At 35.8% G+C, this 18,325-nt stretch overlaps 2 protein-coding genes across 4 annotated transcripts; one reads left to right on the forward strand and one right to left on the reverse strand.

Moving 5' to 3' along the window:
- The first annotated feature begins 733 nt into the window (after positions 1-733).
- LOC138325128 (dnaJ homolog subfamily C member 21-like) lies at positions 734-17,739 on the forward strand. Of its 3 annotated transcripts, none has more exons than XM_069270573.1 (17): positions 734-827; positions 2,701-2,825; positions 3,076-3,204; positions 3,506-3,600; positions 3,834-3,959; positions 4,338-4,511; positions 5,266-5,316; positions 6,412-6,491; positions 6,960-7,072; positions 7,689-7,800; positions 7,990-8,154; positions 14,975-15,121; positions 15,648-15,711; positions 15,980-16,059; positions 16,682-16,777; positions 17,198-17,240; positions 17,533-17,739. In XM_069270573.1, the coding sequence occupies exons 2-17, from the start codon at positions 2,711-2,713 to the stop codon at positions 17,683-17,685; spliced, it is 1,743 nt and encodes a 580-aa protein (XP_069126674.1). In that variant the 5' UTR covers positions 734-827; positions 2,701-2,710; the 3' UTR covers positions 17,686-17,739. The 3 variants fall into 3 exon arrangements, with proteins under 3 accessions (XP_069126674.1, XP_069126676.1, XP_069126675.1); XM_069270574.1 differs by having other exon boundaries at positions 744-823; XM_069270575.1 differs by lacking the exon at positions 17,198-17,240.
- On the reverse strand, positions 9,168-10,540 carry LOC138325129 (protein starmaker-like). Its single transcript, XM_069270576.1, has one exon. It carries the CDS (start codon positions 10,389-10,391, stop codon positions 9,450-9,452), a length of 942 nt encoding a protein of 313 aa, XP_069126677.1. The 5' UTR covers positions 10,392-10,540; the 3' UTR covers positions 9,168-9,449.
- Positions 17,740-18,325: the final 586 nt, after the last annotated feature.

The following is an 18,325-nucleotide window of genomic DNA, read 5'->3' on the forward strand; positions in this document are numbered from 1 at the left end:
AATATATTATGGATTCATTAAAGTTACTTGGATAAAATTGATTATTTTCAATCCCAGAATAATTCAAGAGAGTACCGAATGTTTGTTTTCTTTTAAGGAATTTCTGGGGTATGTGTTTTATTTGAGAAGATCCATCTTTAGAAAATATGTTATTGTGGCCATCTTGAATTTTTTAACAGTTAATAAAGTTGGGGGGGGGGGGGGGTTCTGAAATCTTTTATAGATTTTCTTAACTTCCCCATTTCATTGAGTTAACAGTACTATCTTACATTATATTTTGATGAATTTAAAAAGAATTATGATATAGCGTTTATTTAAATTTTGAAATAAGAAATGTAACATGAAAAATTGTGAATTAGCATTGTGAATCATAATGTAACAGAAGGCATTGCCAAAGTTTTTGATATAAGTGCTACATAATTGATACCCAATCAACGACTGTTATTACATGTAGTACAAAAATTGATATTGACAACATACATGTATATTGATTTTATATAGAAAAAATAAAACTTGTGCATCTACAGTATAGACTGATTGGTATGGAATCATATGGATTTATATAGATTTACATTTATTGTATCAAAAATTTCCTGACGTTTTAGATAACAAATCAGTGTAATGAAACCATCAATAACCATCTGAAAATCATATTTAAACATGCAGAACAACTTATTTTGGGTTCAAGGTTACTACTGATTAGGAGTTATTCCCCCTTTGCGGAAATCTCTTCATTCGGAGGAGCGAACGTTAATCGGTGGTCGAAGACGAAAACGTGTGGATTGTGCAAGAGGTTTCTATCTGTGATGTTTCGGACGTGAATGTAGGTATGTACAATTCAGTATATTGTTTATTTTTTCAAGTCATTCTTGAACGTGAAGTTTCCCTGTAAAACGATCATAAACGTTCATTGAAATTCATCGTTTGTTTCCAAGTTCTTCAACTGTTCGATACGTTTCACTGTTAGGCCTAGCTACTGTTGTACAGTCAGACAGAAGAGGATATCTTCTCCGCTAAAACAGTAGCTAGGCTAATTCACTGTCTGACTTAAGCTTGTGGCTGTATTTCAATGGCCATTTAACGTAAGTTTCTTAGTCTCTCTTCCTAACGTCAATGAAAGTTGGTATGGTTGTAATATAAATTCAATATAAGAAATATACCTTCCTGTTGCATTGATTGCATGTGATGGTAACAGATAATCCCTATTGAGATTCCTCCTTTAGACTCTTTTATATTCGGACGTTTGATAGATATCTCTCGTCCGACGGATAAGGTAACATATTCTGCAGTTTTAACTAGGCCTAGTAACTACGTATATACACAAGTAACAACTGCTATTTTTTTTTTATTTTTCATCAAACATTTTCTTCTGTGTATTTATATTCTTATAATGGTCTAATACGCTTACATTTTGAATAACAGCATTGTTATTTGTAGTTGCTGAACGGCTTAGAAGTATGTTACTATTGTTCAGGTTGAGGACACCCCCGTATATGCAGGATAGTCCTGCATTTGTGTATGGTAATAGTCCTGTATTTGAGGGATAATTTTTTTACGAAAATGCAGGATTCTGTGAAATCAAAAGTGATAAAGTTGTTTTAAACATTGTCATCAAAAAAGGCCTCATAATTTTTATATGACATTATCACTTATACAACTTTCCACATTATTACTCAAATAGAAACAAATTTCATTATCAAGATGTTTGTAAAAGTCACAAACAAAATCACCTCTATTGCTTACTATGGGGCTAAAAATAGAACACAGGTAAAAGTCAATCAACCATGACATTGGCACTAAATTTACCTGATGGCCATACACTGTAGTCTATGGAGAGCACCTCAACTGTCATTTTATTATAATTCAATTGTGCTTGTTACGAGTAATTTCATTGGCTTAAAAATTTACTTTATCAGCCCAAAAAGGAAAAAATGGCGTCGCCGTTTGTAACGTTGCTTCTGATTGGCTGAGATGACGGCGTAATGATTTCATAGACAAAAGAGTCCCAAAATGAATTTTGAATATTGAAGAGATTATCTTTAGTTAATTGAATTATAAGGATTAATTTGAATAGATTTTTTATGTTATGGAGATATAACACAAAAATCTGAGTGTACTCTCATCATAAACCGCTTCGCGGTTTATTTAGAGTACACTCATCATAAACCGCTTGTGTTATATCTCCATAACATAAAAAATCTATTCAAGTTAATCCTTAAACAAAGTGAGATAATAGAATTCAATAGTTCATGCACAAAAACATAAAGTCTCCAATTAGTTATATGGCTATCTGAAAATTATGACGCCCTTTTTTGATGCAAATTTTTAAATCAACTTTATCCATTTTCATTTCACAGAATCCTGCATTTGAGTAACAAAATTATCCCTCAAATACAGGACTATTACTCAAATGCAGGACTATCCTGCATATACGGGATGTCCCCAACCTGATTGTTAGCTTTGTGTAAAAGGAGAGGCATTGCAGCAGAATAAATTATTTTAGAAAAGAAAGGCACCCCTATATTTAAAATATTTATTCACAGATAGTATAACAGTTAACCACTTGAAGAAACAGAATATCATGTAGACTTGAAGTACTGTACATGTAATTCCTATTGGGATTCCTCCTCGAGACTTTTTTGATATTCTGACGTTTGATAGGGTCTTATGAGTGATATATATGATGTTCTTATGTTGTAGAAAACCGGAAATGGCAGGGAAGACAAAAATGAAATGTCACTACGAGGTCCTAGGTGTAGAAAGGGATGCTGGTGCGGATGACCTCAAAAAGTCCTACAGGAAGTTAGCACTGAAATGGCATCCAGGTATCAAATCTTATGACTATCATTGTTTGAAGAAACTTTTATACATCTCCACAAGCTAGCCTTAGCTTACCAATGATGTCAACTGAGCAAACGACCAAAGTTACCCTGAATATTCAATTATACTGTCTGGTAATACAAATTTTGCGTCTGGTCCACAAAGCCATGACATATCTATACTGATTATAGTTTGACCTATAAATTGCACCACCATACAGAAGTTCATATGAATTATTGCTTTGGATATTTGTAGATAAAAATCCTGACAATGTAGAGGAGTGCACAAGCCAGTTCCGACTTGTACAGCAAGCCTATGATGTACTCAGTGACCCACAGGAGAGGGCATGGTACGACAAACACAGAGAGGCTATCCTCAAGGGAGGTAAGTCTGACTGTCCTTTCTCTGTTGATAAAAAACAATGTTAACAACAATTAAATTGCCTGAAACTGTCATACATAAGGGTATACATATCATTTAAACAGTGAAACAAGGAATATTAGTTTGGGGTTTAGAGGCCACAAGGGATAATGTTAAAAACTTAAAATGGTAACAAAGAATATCACTTTAGCCTCAGAGGCCACAAGGGATATTGTTAAAATTATGATATAAGAAATGTCAATCTTGGCTTTAGAGATTGTTTTTTCTTTGTATTTCAGGAGATTGTTTTTTCTTTGCATTTCAGGTCTTGGTCATGGTGATAGCTATGAAGATGACAGTATGGATGTGTTTCAGTACTTCAATTCCTCTTGTTATTCCGGATTTAATGATGATGAACATGTAAGTACCTGCTCTTATTTAATTGTGATCCATCGATATTGAAAAAACTTACACACTTGAAACATGAGATTTATTAAAATTGAGGCGATTTCAACCGTAAACAAGTCTATGTAAACAACATACTGTTAAAGATATATTGAGTTGTGTCATCTCCAGGTCATGGGTAATACATTTCTCTACTACAAGGTGACATTTGTAATCAAATGAAAATTTTGTAACTTGATATGTTACAGGGATTTTACTGTGTGTATCAAGACGTTTTCACAAAACTCTCTGACGAGGACTACCATTTTATGGATGATCGAGAGAGTGAATGTGACTTTCCAGAATTTGGAAATTCCAAAAGTTCCTATGAAGAGGTAAGTGCCATCTGTTGATTTTTAACCATAGAAAAGTATAAATACTTTTATATACTTAATGTACATTGTACTTTACTCATGGTTAGCTGTGCGCCAGGATTTTGGTGAATGTGGTCATTATCAAAATAGTGGTAAATAATTGTCATTGCAACTGTGAAAACTGGTTGTGATACGAAATAGAGAGGTGGCCGTAATACTGAAATGACCAATACAAAGATATCCATTGAGAACAAATTTGTCACTGAAGACAACTGCCCGTAATAGCAAGGTAGTTATAAAAGTGAGGTGGTAGTAATGTGAGATTTCACTCATTCAATGCTTATACATTTGCTAGTTTAATAAATTCCTGATAAAAAAGTTACGTTATTTGGTGTTTAGGTGGTGAAACCGTTCTACGATTTCTGGGAGAGCTACCAAACAGCTAAGTCCTATGTATGGGTGGAGAAGTATGATACCAGGGAAGCCCCGGACCGTCGGTGTCGAAGGCTGATGGAGGCGGAAAACAAGAAACTCCGAGACGCAGCCAAAAAGGAGAGGAATGAACAAATCAGGGTAAGGTTCAAGTGTCTAATAGAAAAAGTGTCAAGTTATCAGATATTTTAGGTTAAAGGAACATTAGTATTGTCCATGTGTTTAATATGTGGATAATTCATAATAAAAGACATTTGGTTATTTTTTGTTTATACTGTGTGAAATATGAATTTAATGTACCAGAAGATTACAGGAAATTTACCAGATTTATTACCATACAACATCGAACATTTTGGGTGGTTTGGTGTTTCAGAATTATTTCCACTCTAGAAATATTTGTTGTTTATCAATGAAAAGATTTTAATCATGTAATGTAGCAAAAGAATAATCTGGTGCTGTTTTATATACATGATTCCATACCATTGAACTGTGAAAACAGCAAAATTTCTACATGACACATTTTCTTGTATTAAATACATGATTGATATTTTACCCTTTTCTTTGATATTGAATTATTGCTACATTTAACAATATCTTGCATTAAGAATATAGACATACCATATTCCACCAAGGGCACCGAAAAATTGTAGTGGTACATAATATGACAAAACTTTAACAAAATGTTTGCACAAAGTAAACCATTAATCAATTTGCAAAAGAAATGAAATGGAGAAACTGGCATGTTTTCATAGTTTCAGTCTGCATTTAATGCCAGGAATGCGAACCCGCAAAAATGGGTAGGGGTACTAATGGGGACAATGGCGCTAATTGGGTTGAATACGGTACTTGCTTTCAATGTTTATTTATCCTGTATACATTGTTCCTCTTTCTGCAGGCCTTGGTGAAGTTTATAAAGAAGAGGGACAAGAGAGTACAGGCTTACAAGGTTTGTATTACTGTCCTCTGCTCACAGAAAATAAGTAATAAGTTTATAAAGAAGAGGGACAAGAGAGTACAGGCTTACAAGGTTTGTATTACTGTTCTCTGCTCACAGAAAATAAGTAATAAGTTTATAAAGAAGAGGGACAAGAGAGTACAGGCTTACAAGGTTTGTATTACTGTCCTCTGCTCACAGAAAATAAGTAATAAGTTTATAAAGAAGAGGGACAAGAGAGTACAGGCTTACAAGGTTTGTATTACTGTCCTCTGCTTACAGAAAATAAGTAATAAGTTTATAAAGAAGAGGGACAAGAGAGTACAGGCTTACAAGGTTTGTATTACTGTTCTCTGCTCACAGAAAATAAGTAATAAGTTTATAAAGAAGAGGGACAAGAGAGTACAGGCTTACAAGGTTTGTATTACTGTCCTCTGCTCACAGAAAATAAGTAATAAGTTTATAAAGAAGAGGGACAAGAGAGTACAGGCTTACAAGGTTTGTATTACTGTCCTCTGCTTACAGAAAATAAGTAATAAGTTTATAAAGAAGAGGGACAAGAGAGTACAGGCTTACAAGGTTTGTATTACTGTTCTCTGCTCACAGAAAATAAGTAATAAGTTTATAAAGAAGAGGGACAAGAGAGTACAGGCTTACAAGGTTTGTATTACTGTCCTCTGCTTACAGAAAATAAGTAATAAGTTTATAAAGAAGAGGGACAAGAGAGTACAGGCTTACAAGGTTTGTATTACTGTCCTCTGCTTACAGAAAATAAGTAATAAGTTTATAAAGAAGAGGGACAAGAGAGTACAGGCTTACAAGGTTTGTATTACTGTCCTCTGCTCACAGAAAATAAGTAATAAGTTTATAAAGAAGAGGGACAAGAGAGTACAGGCTTACAAGGTTTGTATTACTGTCCTCTGCTTACAGAAAATAAGTAATAAGTTTATAAAGAAGAGGGACAAGAGAGTACAGGCTTACAAGGTTTGTATTACTGTCCTCTGCTCGCAGAAAATAAGTAATTTGAAGTTTTTTGTCTGAAACCATTAACGTCTTAATATTGTTTTTCCAATGAATTACTTTATACTAAAATACTTTTTTTTACAGAAACTGTTGGAAGAAAGAAATGAAGAAATAAAGAAAAAAGCCAAAGAAAATCGAGAAAGACAAATCCAGGAAAGACTTAAGTATGTTCAACCTGATGTCACTCCCCGTCTAATAATGATTTGATTTTGTTTCTTACCATTCTTTGACTTGTCACAAAGTTTAGCCATTAGAGATCTATCTATCAATCTTCAGGATATGATAGATATTTAGAAGAAAACCCTCTGTTTATGGTTACCATCAGTAAATGTGCAGATAATTGCTCCCATACCTCCTTTAACTCTTACTGTACAGTGAACTTGTTATGCTAGACTGGTTTGACAACAATACAATGCCAATTCCGTCAGAGTTACCTCCATTTTGTTGAGATATCCATTTTGACGTCATTTTGTGAGTGGGAGGGCAACTCACGTCATTTCCTCTGAAAAGTATCATGTGATTCCTCGGAAACACATGACGTCACAATTTATACCTATAGCCATAAGGGCAGGTAACTCTGTAATATGCAAATATGGACTTGAATATTGACATCTTATTTTCTGGTTAATCAGGAAAATGGAGAATTACAAGGAAACAGACTGGTCGGCCATGACAGAACTGGAGGATGATTTACAGAAATTAGAAAAGAGTCTGTCTCACCAGTTTGGAGAGACACATCCAGAAGGTAGGTTTATTTAATTGATACAAATATACTTAGATAAAACATAGATCTAGGTTGTGTGAGGCTATAAAGGTTTATGTAAAATTAGTGGCTATGCAGTTGAGATTGATCAATTTGTGCAGATTTTGTATTGGATGGATTCCATTTTTGTAATGGATTGATTCCATTGCTATTTTTTGTATAAATCTGTAACTTAGTATGTTTGATATCAAAGAAACACAATTTAAACAAATTTAACAAAGCATGACAATTTATTGACTTGTGCCCTATCCGGGCCTCAAATTCACAATCTACAGCACCCAATCGCCTAGCCAAACATACCTGCGCCTTCTACCGATGCCACATCCACGTCCCAAGGGGCCGTGATAGAAGGCGCAGGTATGTTTGGCTAGGCGATTGGGTGCCGTAGATTGTATGTTCTAGGCCCGGATAAGGCACAAGTCAATAAATTGTCATGCTTTGTTAAATTGTTTTTCTTTGATACTTAGTATGTTTGTATACTTGACTAGATACAGCATATTGTAATTACCATACCTATTGTATGTGGATGCTATCTTTTCCTATACTTTTAGACAAGGTGGATGACACATACCCTAATGATATTTTTGTGTACTTTTAGATGAGGCGGGTGAAGGTGGTGACCAGGACGGTGAGGAAGAGGAAGAAGAAGAGGAATACTATGATGATTTCTTCTGTGTAGCCTGTAACAAGGCATTCAAGAGTGATAAAGCGTGAGTTTCATCATACCATAACCTCTAGGGTATATCACCTGCTCACATCACACAGAATGTATGAAAATTTGTATTATAGGGGTGATATTGAGCACTCGTTCCAAAAAAAAGAGGCTATTTTTGATTGTAACTAGTTAAATTCTAATGGCAATTAAAATGATGAAATAATTTCTTACATTTTATTTCTAGATTTTCAAATCATGAACGGTCAAAGAAACACAAAGAAAACTTAGCGTTTCTACGGCAACAGATGCATGAGGAGGACGGAGAGTTGGCGGACATGTTGGATGATCTAGATGTCGGAGGAGGTCCTGATACAGAACCTAGAGAGGAGGAGGAGGATACCAAACAGAAGTCAGTATCACTTGTTATAAGTACTAACAAATATATAGAGAATACACGACTAGCACCTAACAATACAAGGTTTATTTTGGTGGGAGATTTAGGAAAGCAGAGATGATGAGGCTTTAACAAATCACCTCGGCTTTCTTAAGACTCACACCAAAATAAACTTGTATTGCATGATAGCAAGCCGTGTTTTCTGTTTATCCTGCAACCATTTGATTTAAATAGATGATATTCAAAATGAAAGAAAATTGCCAGTTATTTACTTGGTTTCGCTAGAAGTAGACACTTCTTTATTGCGAAGGAAAAGATTCATGCTGTAAATCTGAATGAGAGTGTACACGTATTCCTTTTTACTGCTTTTTACTGGAAACATATAAGCAGTGTTGCAAACAGTCCTATTAATTGTTGTATTAAAAGTCAGATTGTAATATATCATGGAAACAGACAGTAGTTATATATCAATTTATGCGACAGTTGCAGGATAATATACATTTACATTAATTAGTTCCAGTAAAACAATGTTGTTGAACCAAGAAAGTTATTTTGTTAAAAGCATCATTTTTATTCACATATTATGTACAACTTATAGGAACCCTAATGTGGAATGAAATATGCTAGGTATGTTATAACCATGAAACTGTTGTACGCATAAAATTAGCGACAGTTTTGATAAACCATCATGTTTGTGTACTGATTTGTCACAATGTCATTCCCAAAGATTCTCGCCACTAATTCGATATGAAAATGGCAGACAAGTTTTCTTGTAGCTGTTATCACTTCAGTTGATGATGGTCAGCTACAATCAATAACTAGAAAATACCACGTATTGTCATGCTCTAAATGGAATTCAAATTCCTTAAAGTAAGAAATCATAAAAACATTATCCTTGCAACAACTGGCTACCTGGTATACGTGTAGTTTTGTCTTTACGCCTCACTCACTCATTTGTATAGACTAGGCCTAAATGGAATTCATATTCCTTAATGATTGATGTGCAAAATGAACAAAAATTTATAAAGATCAATATACTGAGAAGTTTTAATTTGAATTATTGAACAAATGACATGTCTTTGTTTAATCTTGTTGTAAATACTACTTTATACTTAGAACTTATGGACATGTTATTGGAAAAATGAAATATACACTTACCAAGAATTTGAAAAGAAAATAATTTTCTTAAGTTATGGAGAATATCCTCCTTGACAGTTTTAATTGCACTTATATTTTAACTGCACAGACAAAACAGAATGTCCAGCACAGGTACAGACAACTTTACAGCACAGTTACATATAGATCCATTATCATTTTTTGTATTCTTCACCGTATTCTTCGCTGTCTTCCTCATTATTACTGTGACTGTTACTTTCTTGGTGGTTATGACTTTCTTGTGAGATGCTATCTTCCTCCTCCCAGCTTTGTTCCTCGTTACTTTCCATGTGTGCATCGTATCCCTCTTCTGAGCTTCTTTCCTCTGTGTCATCTTCGTTACCTCTCCTGTAATCCCCCATTAGACCTCTGCGTCTATTGTGTCCCTCCTCCGAGCTACTTCCCTCTGTGCTGTGTGATTCGTCTCTCCTGTTATTTCCTCTCCACCTGTTACTGTGCCACCAGTTCCCATGTCTTCTTGGTTGTTCAGATTCCTCCTCCTCTTCCTCTTCTTCCTCTACTTCTTCCTCACTATCTTTTTCAGACTCATTTTCATTCACTTCTGTATCTTTATTGTCCTTGTTCTCGCCTTTGTGTCCAGTTGAACCATGTTTCTCTGAGAACTTATCACTGTTTTTTCTGAAGAGTCCCCAGTCCTCCTCATCATATAAACCATTAGATGAATCATCAGATGATTTACTCCCGCTTTTGCCCCAGGACAAGTCCTCCAGAGATAATGAATCAATCAGATTGTCTTCAGATTCTAAACTATCCTCGCTGCTTTGCTTGGAGGATTTCTTCCCATTTTTAACCTTGTCAAAATCTTTCTTAAGTTTCTGGATGTCGAGTGATTGAATTTCGACAGAATCACCAAGATTGTTAACGTCACCTTGTAGTGTCTCCAGCCAGGTGTTGTGTCGGTCTACCTGGGTTAGTAGGGTGTCAAGAATAAGTTCGAGTTCCCCCGGGGGTAGAGGCACTGAAGGTTGGGTTGGGTTGGTCATAGTTAGAGGGTAGGTATAACCTTCAGGTGTGGTGGGTAGGGTCAATACCGACATTGGTCCAAAAACAAACACAAAAACTGCCGGCCAAAACATTGTTACAATGCTCCTTTAGTCCGTGAATACTTCAGTGATATTGTCAGAATATACACAATCCAATACAAAAAAACCAACGACAGAAGTTTTTGTTTGACTGCTGCTGTTGGTTGTTCCAGGGCTGTCTATGTGTGAAGTGACAGAGTGCTGTGGCGTCCTTATAAACACTTCCTGTCCATATAATTGTATCCTCTTGTATCAATGACTTGTTGTAGCAGTAGTGTCACCCTCCCTTGTACAGATACCGTATCTGTTCATATAAATGAGACCTTTAAGATTGTTTCTTTTAACTAGAAATGACTTTCTTTTAAATATAATGAGGCCATGAGACTTTTATATTAGGATTTAAGAGTTTCAGATGAAGAATCACCAAGTTGTTCAAATGAATGAACTTTGCCTTCATTCAATTTGACAAAGGTTAAATAAGCAAAAATCTGTGAACAATATATGTATTTTCTGAGCTGAGTCCTGATATATATTGAGCCTATAGCGGGATGGAAGCAGAGCTACTACCGTAACTTTGTGGAAATAAACCACCTTGACCGTCATTCCAGGATGCTAGAGTAGAATAGAACTGAAACTCTGAAACAATAAGACTCCTCACAAGATTTTGATCATAGGCACATTAGCAATGATGAAGTTTGCTTAAATTAATGGTCTTTATCAAAGTTACATGCCTGTAGGTCAAGATTAATTCCTTAGAAAATTTAACATTATAAGAGAGGATTTGATATTGAGCCAGTTACATGCACTATAATCCCCTGGTAGCAGGTGACTGGCTCAGGCTAATTGCTTGTTGAATTTAAAGCTAACTATCAAAATGAAGTATACTAGGTATGGTACCAAGTTACAGAATATCTATAAAACAGTAGTCAGTAGAATGGTAAGATTTCACTGTATTTGGGATTCTAAAATGTATGATCATAGCTATGGTTACAAACAAGATTTCTGTAGATCTCTGTGTGGATATTTATGGTAGTCAGGGAGAGAAACTTGTATGTTGTCATTCAGGCTATGAACTGAAGACAGGGAACACTTGAATGGTGAAATCCGACCTCTATCAAACAGGGGTCATAGGTCAAAGGTTCAAACTTAAGATATACAGTTACAAGTTACAAACACTATTGGTCACAGATGCAAACACTGTACATCTTAATATTTGTAAATACAGATACTATACTAAATACTATTTAATGTCTATTAAGCTATTGAATGTTTAAAAGGTGTTAGTTTTAAATTGACCCATGACAATCTACTTGTGAATTAATTTTACTTACTGCAGTCATTTTAAATTTATTTCAATCAACTTTTTGATGTACATGTATTGTTTATATTGTTGTTAATCTGCTGACTTTTCAGCATGAACTTACTCAAAGTTGATATCAGATGGCAATAGAGATAGACAAAATGACATGCCCAAGTAGTGACAGGACAGGGACTTCGTTGTATCAATTATGGCAGTGCATGAACAATGCTGTGTCTCCATCATGATAGCTTTGTGTTTCAGGTATATCAGGACAGTTCAAATTGGAGCATCAGATTGAATATCTCCAATATGTACCAATTAGGATAGTTTTCAAGCATTGTTATAAAGACTGCCGTGCCTCTGTGAGGCCTGTGTGAGGTCAGTCATATGTCTCAGTCAGGGTAGAGGATAGTCTGTGTAGTGTGAGGTCAATTGTATGTCTCAGTCAGGTTGAGGATAGTCTGGGTAGTGTGAGGACAGTTGTATGTCTCAGTCAGGGTAGAGGATAGCCTGGGTAGTGTGAGGTTAGTCATATGTCTCAGTCAGGGTAGAGGATAGTCTGGGTAGTGTGAGGTTATTCATATGTCTCAGTCAGGGTAGAGAATAGTCTGGGTAGTGTGAGGTTAGTCATATGTCTCAGTCAGGGTAGAGGATATAGTGGGTAGTGTGAGGTCAATTGTATGTCTCAGTCAGGATAGAGGATAGTCTGTGTAGTGTGAGGTCAGTCATATGTCTCAGTCAGGGTAGAGGATAGCCTGGGTAGTGTGAGGTCAGTCATATGTCTCAGTCAGGGTAGAGGATAGTCTGTGTAGTGTGAGGTCAGTCATATGTCTCAGTCAGGGTAGAGGATAGTCTGGGTAGTGTGAGGTCAGTCATATGTCTCAGTCAGGGTAGAGGATAGTCTGGGTAGTGTGAGGTCAATTGTATGTCTCAGTCAGGGTAGAGGATAGTCTGGGTAGTGTGAGGTCAGTCATATGCCTCAGTCAGGGTAGAGGGTAGTCTGGGTAGTGTGTGAGGTCAGTCATATGTCTCAGTCAGGGTAGAGGATAGTCTGGGTAGTGTGAGGTCAGTCATATGTCTCAGTCAGGGTAGAGGATAGTCTGGGTAGTGTGAGGTCAATTGTATGTCTCAGTCAGGGTAGAGGATAGTCTGGGTAGTGTGAGGTCAGTCATATGCCTCAGTCAGGGTAGAGGGTAGTCTGGGTAGTGTGAGGTCAGTCATATGTCTCAGTCAGGGTAGAGGATAGTCTGGGTAGTGTGAGGTCAGTCATATGTCTCAGTCAGGGTAGAGGATAGTCTGTGTAGTGTGAGGTCAGTCATATGTCTCAGTCAGGGTAGAGGATAGTCTGGGTAGTGTGAGGTCAGTCATATGTCTCAGTCAGGGTAGAGGATAGTCTGGGTAGTGTGAGGTCAGTCATATGTCTCAGTCAGGGTAGAGGATAGTCTGGGTAGTGTGAGGTCAGTCATATGTCTCAGTCAGGGTAGAGGATAGTCTGTGTAGTGTGAGGTCAGTCATATGTCTCAGTCAGGGTAGAGGATAGTCTGGGTAGTGTGAGGTCAGTCATATGTCTCAGTCAGGGTAGAGGATAGTCTGGGTAGTGTGAGGTCAATTGTATGTCTCAGTCAGGGTAGAGGATAGTCTGGGTAGTGTGAGGTCAGTCATATGCCTCAGTCAGGGTAGAGGGTAGTCTGGGTAGTGTGAGGTCAGTCATATGTCTCAGTCAGGGTAGAGGATAGTCTGGGTAGTGTGAGGTCAATTGTATGTCTCAGTCAGGGTAGAGGATAGTCTGGGTAGTGTGAGGTCAGTCATATGTCTCAGTCAGGGTAGAGGATAGTCTTGGTAGTGTGAGGTCAATTGTATGTCTCAGTCAGGGTAGAGGATAGTATGGGTAGTGTGAGGTCAGTCATATGTCTCAGTCAGGGTAGAGGATAGTCTGGGTAGTGTAAGGTCAATTGTATGTCTCAATCAGGGTAGAGGATAGTCTGGGTAGTGTGAGGTCAATTGTATGTCTCAGTCAGGGAAGAGGATATTCTGGGTAGTGTGAGGTCAATTGTATGTCCCTGTCAGGGAAGAGGATATTCTGGGTAATGTGAGGTCAATTATATGTCCTAGTCAAGGTAGTTTAATGACTGTTGAGTAGGCTAGTCTTGGTCAGGGAAGTGTACTGTTGATTGTGGTGTACTGTTGATGAAGATTCCCACACTACCTACAGATCATGTGCTATCTAACCTGTCAGTGACTTCCTTCCTTGTCTGACAGCCTGTGTGTGTGACCCTGTAAACACCATGTCACTCTCCATGTATTTTCAATACATCACTCTCTGACAACGATAATACAAACATTAGATAGTACACACTTGCCTGAATACATTACTGAGCCATTTTGTTCTTTTTACAAAAATCATTTTTACCAAACGCAATCAGTGAGACATTGTCTTTCAAACACAAATATAAAAAAAAAAAAAAATTGGAAGATGTGTAGTTATCAAAACAAAATTAAATCTTTTAATTGGTTGATGAGATAATGTTCAATTTTGGTGGGAAAAAAAAAGAGATAAATATTAGCAGGTTTTGAGGTATACTTAGCACAACAGTACCATTAAACTGTTCACATTTTGAACTTATTCTCAATTTTTACCTGTGTGATTTGGCTGAAACTTGCCTGAAATTATCCTGACATTATCCCACTAAAGTATTGTTATTTTTCGGGTCAATATGAAATCCAAGATGGCCACAACAGCCGCCATCTTGAAAACATTTGAACTTTTTCTCAAGATCTACCAGTACGGTTTTGGTGAAACTTTGATGACTTGATCCTGACATTGTCCCGACTAAGTGTTATTTTTCTGGTCGATCTGAAATCCATGATAGCTGCCACAACCGCCATCTTGAAAATATATTTTGAACTTCTTATCAAGTTCTACGTGTGTGATTTGGCTGAAACTTAACTGAAATGATCCTGACATTGTCCCAACTATTTACATAGTGTTGTTATTTTTTCTGGTCAATCAGAAATCCAAGATGGCTGCCACAACTGCCATATTGAAATCATATTTTGAACTTACAAGTGCGATTTTGCTGAAACTTGCCAAAAATAATCCTGGCATGGTGTTTCAGATTGATCTCAAATCGAAGATTGCCACCATGACAAATACTGTTGCCAAGGTTAAAGTCAGATGACCATTAACTGTGTTAAGGCCCTTGGGCCTCTTGTTATAATCTGTGTATGTGTTCGTCTTGGCAAGAGAGAGGGACTTCAAATCATAGAAATTCTAATTTTTTGTCCTAAATGCACTAAGTGTGAAAATAACCAAAAACATTCAAATTTCTTTATTCAGATTATCAAAAAAGCAGAAGAAAAAGAGAAAACAGCAGAAGCGTGCCACAATTGATGACGAGGACGATGAGGATGAAGACGAGCTCTCGAAGGCTGCCAATGGATTTGTTTGCGAGGAAGAGACAGCGCCCCCTACACCAGATACAAGGTAGATAACTGTTTCATCTCTTGTCTCAATACAAGAAATTCAATTCGCACATAAAATATATTTAGATTGGCTATAAAATTATGTTGTAAAATAAGTAAGAATTCATTTGTTTTGTCACTTTTAATGAAAAGTTGTGATTATGAAGTGGATTTTGATACAGAATTGTCGGTTATTTTAGTGGGGTTCATATTTTCACAGTTTCACAGGACTTATTTTTATGGCATTATGGTAAAAAATATTTGGTCTGCAAAAAATTGAGGAATGGGTGAATTATAAATGTACCTTTAGCCAATCCATGAAATTTTGATACAACTAAACTGCTCTTGTTTTTGCCCAATTCTGGAAAATCTTGACCCCCAAAAATAACGGGTTATACAGTATGTGATATTCAATCTATGGAGTTACAATATGAAAATGAAAAGTGCAGTTACAGTGACAGTTATAAATCATACTTCTTTTGATCCTGATGTAATATTGTTACTAGTTTGATCAATCGTGTTAAAGGTCTCTCATCTTTTTATTGTAGAAAAGAAAAAGAGAAGAAAAAATGGAAAAAGAAAGGCAATGAAGTCAAGACTGAAGCTACAGAGGTATAGGACTAATATCAGATTGAAGGCAGACATCTAAATTAAAATGCTGCATTAAATTTTTGTTCTTATTTAACCTGGAACATTTTCTTAAAACAAAAATCAACACTTTGTATTTCGGTTAAATCCTTGAAAATGTGCTGAGGGGAGCAAACCTTGTTGACTTAGTAGAATTTGTATAAATTAGTTAGCTAAGGGAAACAACTCCTAAAGGCTTACCAAAATATGTGCTGTATTGTCATTTTGTAATTAGATTTTGTGTTCTTTACAGACAAATGGTAGTTTATCAACCACCAAAAAAGGTACTGATGACAACATTGACACAGACACTGACATTGCTGGAGCAACAAGGTATTGAATAAAATTTGTAGTCAAAAAGGTGATACATTACTGCAATCAACAGATCTGTTTCAGGTTGAAAGCTATAAAGGTACTTTAAATAAATTACTTGATTCATACAGATAAGTTTGTATCAAAATGCATATATTGGTTATACATGAAGAAATATAGATAATGATATGCTGAAAAAAGGCAATCTAAGTAAAATTTGATGTTCATTATCTACTCTGTATGAATGGAGTGTACGGAGTAGATTATGAACATCGAATTTTAATTAGATTGAAAAAAAGGGAAAATAAAATAATTGTTTTTTGGTATGGTAATAATCATACTACAGTCAAACCTGTCTTTTAGGATCATCCAAGGGACAGAGGGGAAATGGTCTTTATAGCCAGGTGGTCTTTATACACAGGTTGAATTGTGATGAAATTGGGTCATTTGGGATCCTAGAGAGCTGGTCTTATTAAGCAGGTGGTCTTTATGTAGAGGTGGTCACAAGTTTTACTGTATGCTAAAGAGAACAAAGCAAACAGAAGGAATGACTAAAATTTATTTTTCACTTTATTGTATAGTGTTCGGAGAATTGAAGTTTGAATATCTAAATTTTTTATTTAATATAATTTCCTGTTTCCAGTTCCAATGCCGATGTAGATTGTGAACCAGAACAAGTGACTATAGAGAATGGTGAACAACAGTCAGAGGATATAGCAGCTTTACATAACTCACAGAGGTAGGCTGGTTGTATGGAAGATATAATAAGCTGAGTAAAGAATTAAAACATCTACTGGAACCCAAGGACATTTGGTTTGGTTTAAGGCTATTTCCTCAAAATGGATCTACTCTATCAAAAAACTTTTGTTTTTATGTCACCGGCAAGGCAAGGGTAACACTATGTCGGCCTCCATAGATTGATTTAGTTGACTTATTTTAAAATTAAGGAATAAAGATATAGCATTCCTTTGAAATCATTTTTGTATTAATTTATTTGAATGTAATAGTTATGATCTTGGTCTATTTGACTACATCATAAATTGGATGTGTTCACTTAACTTTCAGTGGATTTATAGTATTAAAACCACTATTGTACAATTTAAATTTCTTGAATAGGAAAACATCAATAATTAGTAGTGTTTATATCATTTTGTTTCAGTGATAATTCGTCTGGGACCAGTAGACATGAAAAACCAGCACAGGTGAGAAAAGTTTAAAAAAAAACTCTGATTTTCTCCCCTTTTTAACACAATTGTGTTCAAATCTAACAAACAAAATTTTCATGAGGCTAAAATTGTCCCAAAAGAATCTATGACCTGTCTAATGAATAGATTTTAAAATTGTACGACAGTTTGATATTGATCAAACCATTAATTTCATTGTTTCAGGAATCTGTGCAATTTCTTTATTTTACTTCCTTTGTAAATTGATTTGTGGCTTACTTAGAGCAAAAAAAAATTTAAAGACCTCAAATGCGTGTGTTCTTTTTTTCAGATTTTCAAGTGTAATGTGTGTAGCAGTGTCTTTCCCACACGGAATAAAATGTTTGATCATATAAAAAAGGAAGGTCATGCCATCCGACTGGATGCTCCACCCCAGGAGACTACGAAGAGAGACAGAAAAAATAAACGTAAAGGAAAGAGATGACAAGAGGCAGCTGTCTAATTTATTGTCTTTCATTATTAAATTGATGTACATAAATCAGATGAAGTTGTTGTCTTTTTGCTAAAACAAAGAATTTCTTATCCCTCATTTCACCACAAATGACAAAAGGACATGTTGTTTCCTGTGGGTTAAAGTTTTCATCAAAATATCTTGCACTCTTTCAGGGAACATGGATAATTGTTAAGACAAGAAAAGTGGCAAGCATGAAAGCAATGTATTGTAGCCAATTGATTAGTAAGCAGGATACAGATTTATCATGATGCATTTATTTTAATATAATGTGCAATTGTGACATTTCTGGTGAAAAAAATAAAATAACAAATTGATGAAAAGCTCACAATATATGGTCTAATGGTATGATGACAGAACTCCTCTTTACATAATGAATTGGGTTAAAGCAAGCAGTCATAGTATACAATATTGAGAAAACAGATGTGATCTCTCCAGAAGGTACAACATACACTGTCAGGGTACACTATCTGAGGTGTGGGAACAAACACCCAGACTTTTATCTAGAGTGATTTAAAGGACCAATACCTTACAACCATTAATTACATAAATAAATATATATGATGGCCAAAGAGAAGGTTACAACGCCAAGCATACTTCATATACAAGATTC

Source organism: Argopecten irradians, chromosome 6, assembly GCF_041381155.1.
Source record: "Argopecten irradians isolate NY chromosome 6, Ai_NY, whole genome shotgun sequence".
Taxonomy (NCBI): Eukaryota; Metazoa; Mollusca; class Bivalvia; order Pectinida; family Pectinidae; genus Argopecten; species Argopecten irradians.

What these genes read in the sequence shown, in the direction of transcription:
- LOC138325128 (XM_069270573.1), top strand. Translation starts at nt 2,711, where the DNA reads ATGGCAGGGAAGACAAAAATGAAATGTCACTACGAGGTCCTAGGTGTA. An exon ending in AGAGAGTACAGGCTTACAAG is followed by an intron (nt 5,317 to 6,411) that starts GTTTGTATTACT and finishes TTTTTTTTACAG; the next exon opens with AAACTGTTGGAAGAAAGAAA. An exon ending in GAGGAGGATACCAAACAGAA is followed by an intron (nt 8,155 to 14,974) that starts GTCAGTATCACT and finishes TTCTTTATTCAG; the next exon opens with ATTATCAAAAAAGCAGAAGA.
- LOC138325129 (XM_069270576.1), bottom strand. Translation starts at nt 10,391, where the DNA reads ATGTTTTGGCCGGCAGTTTTTGTGTTTGTTTTTGGACCAATGTCGGTA.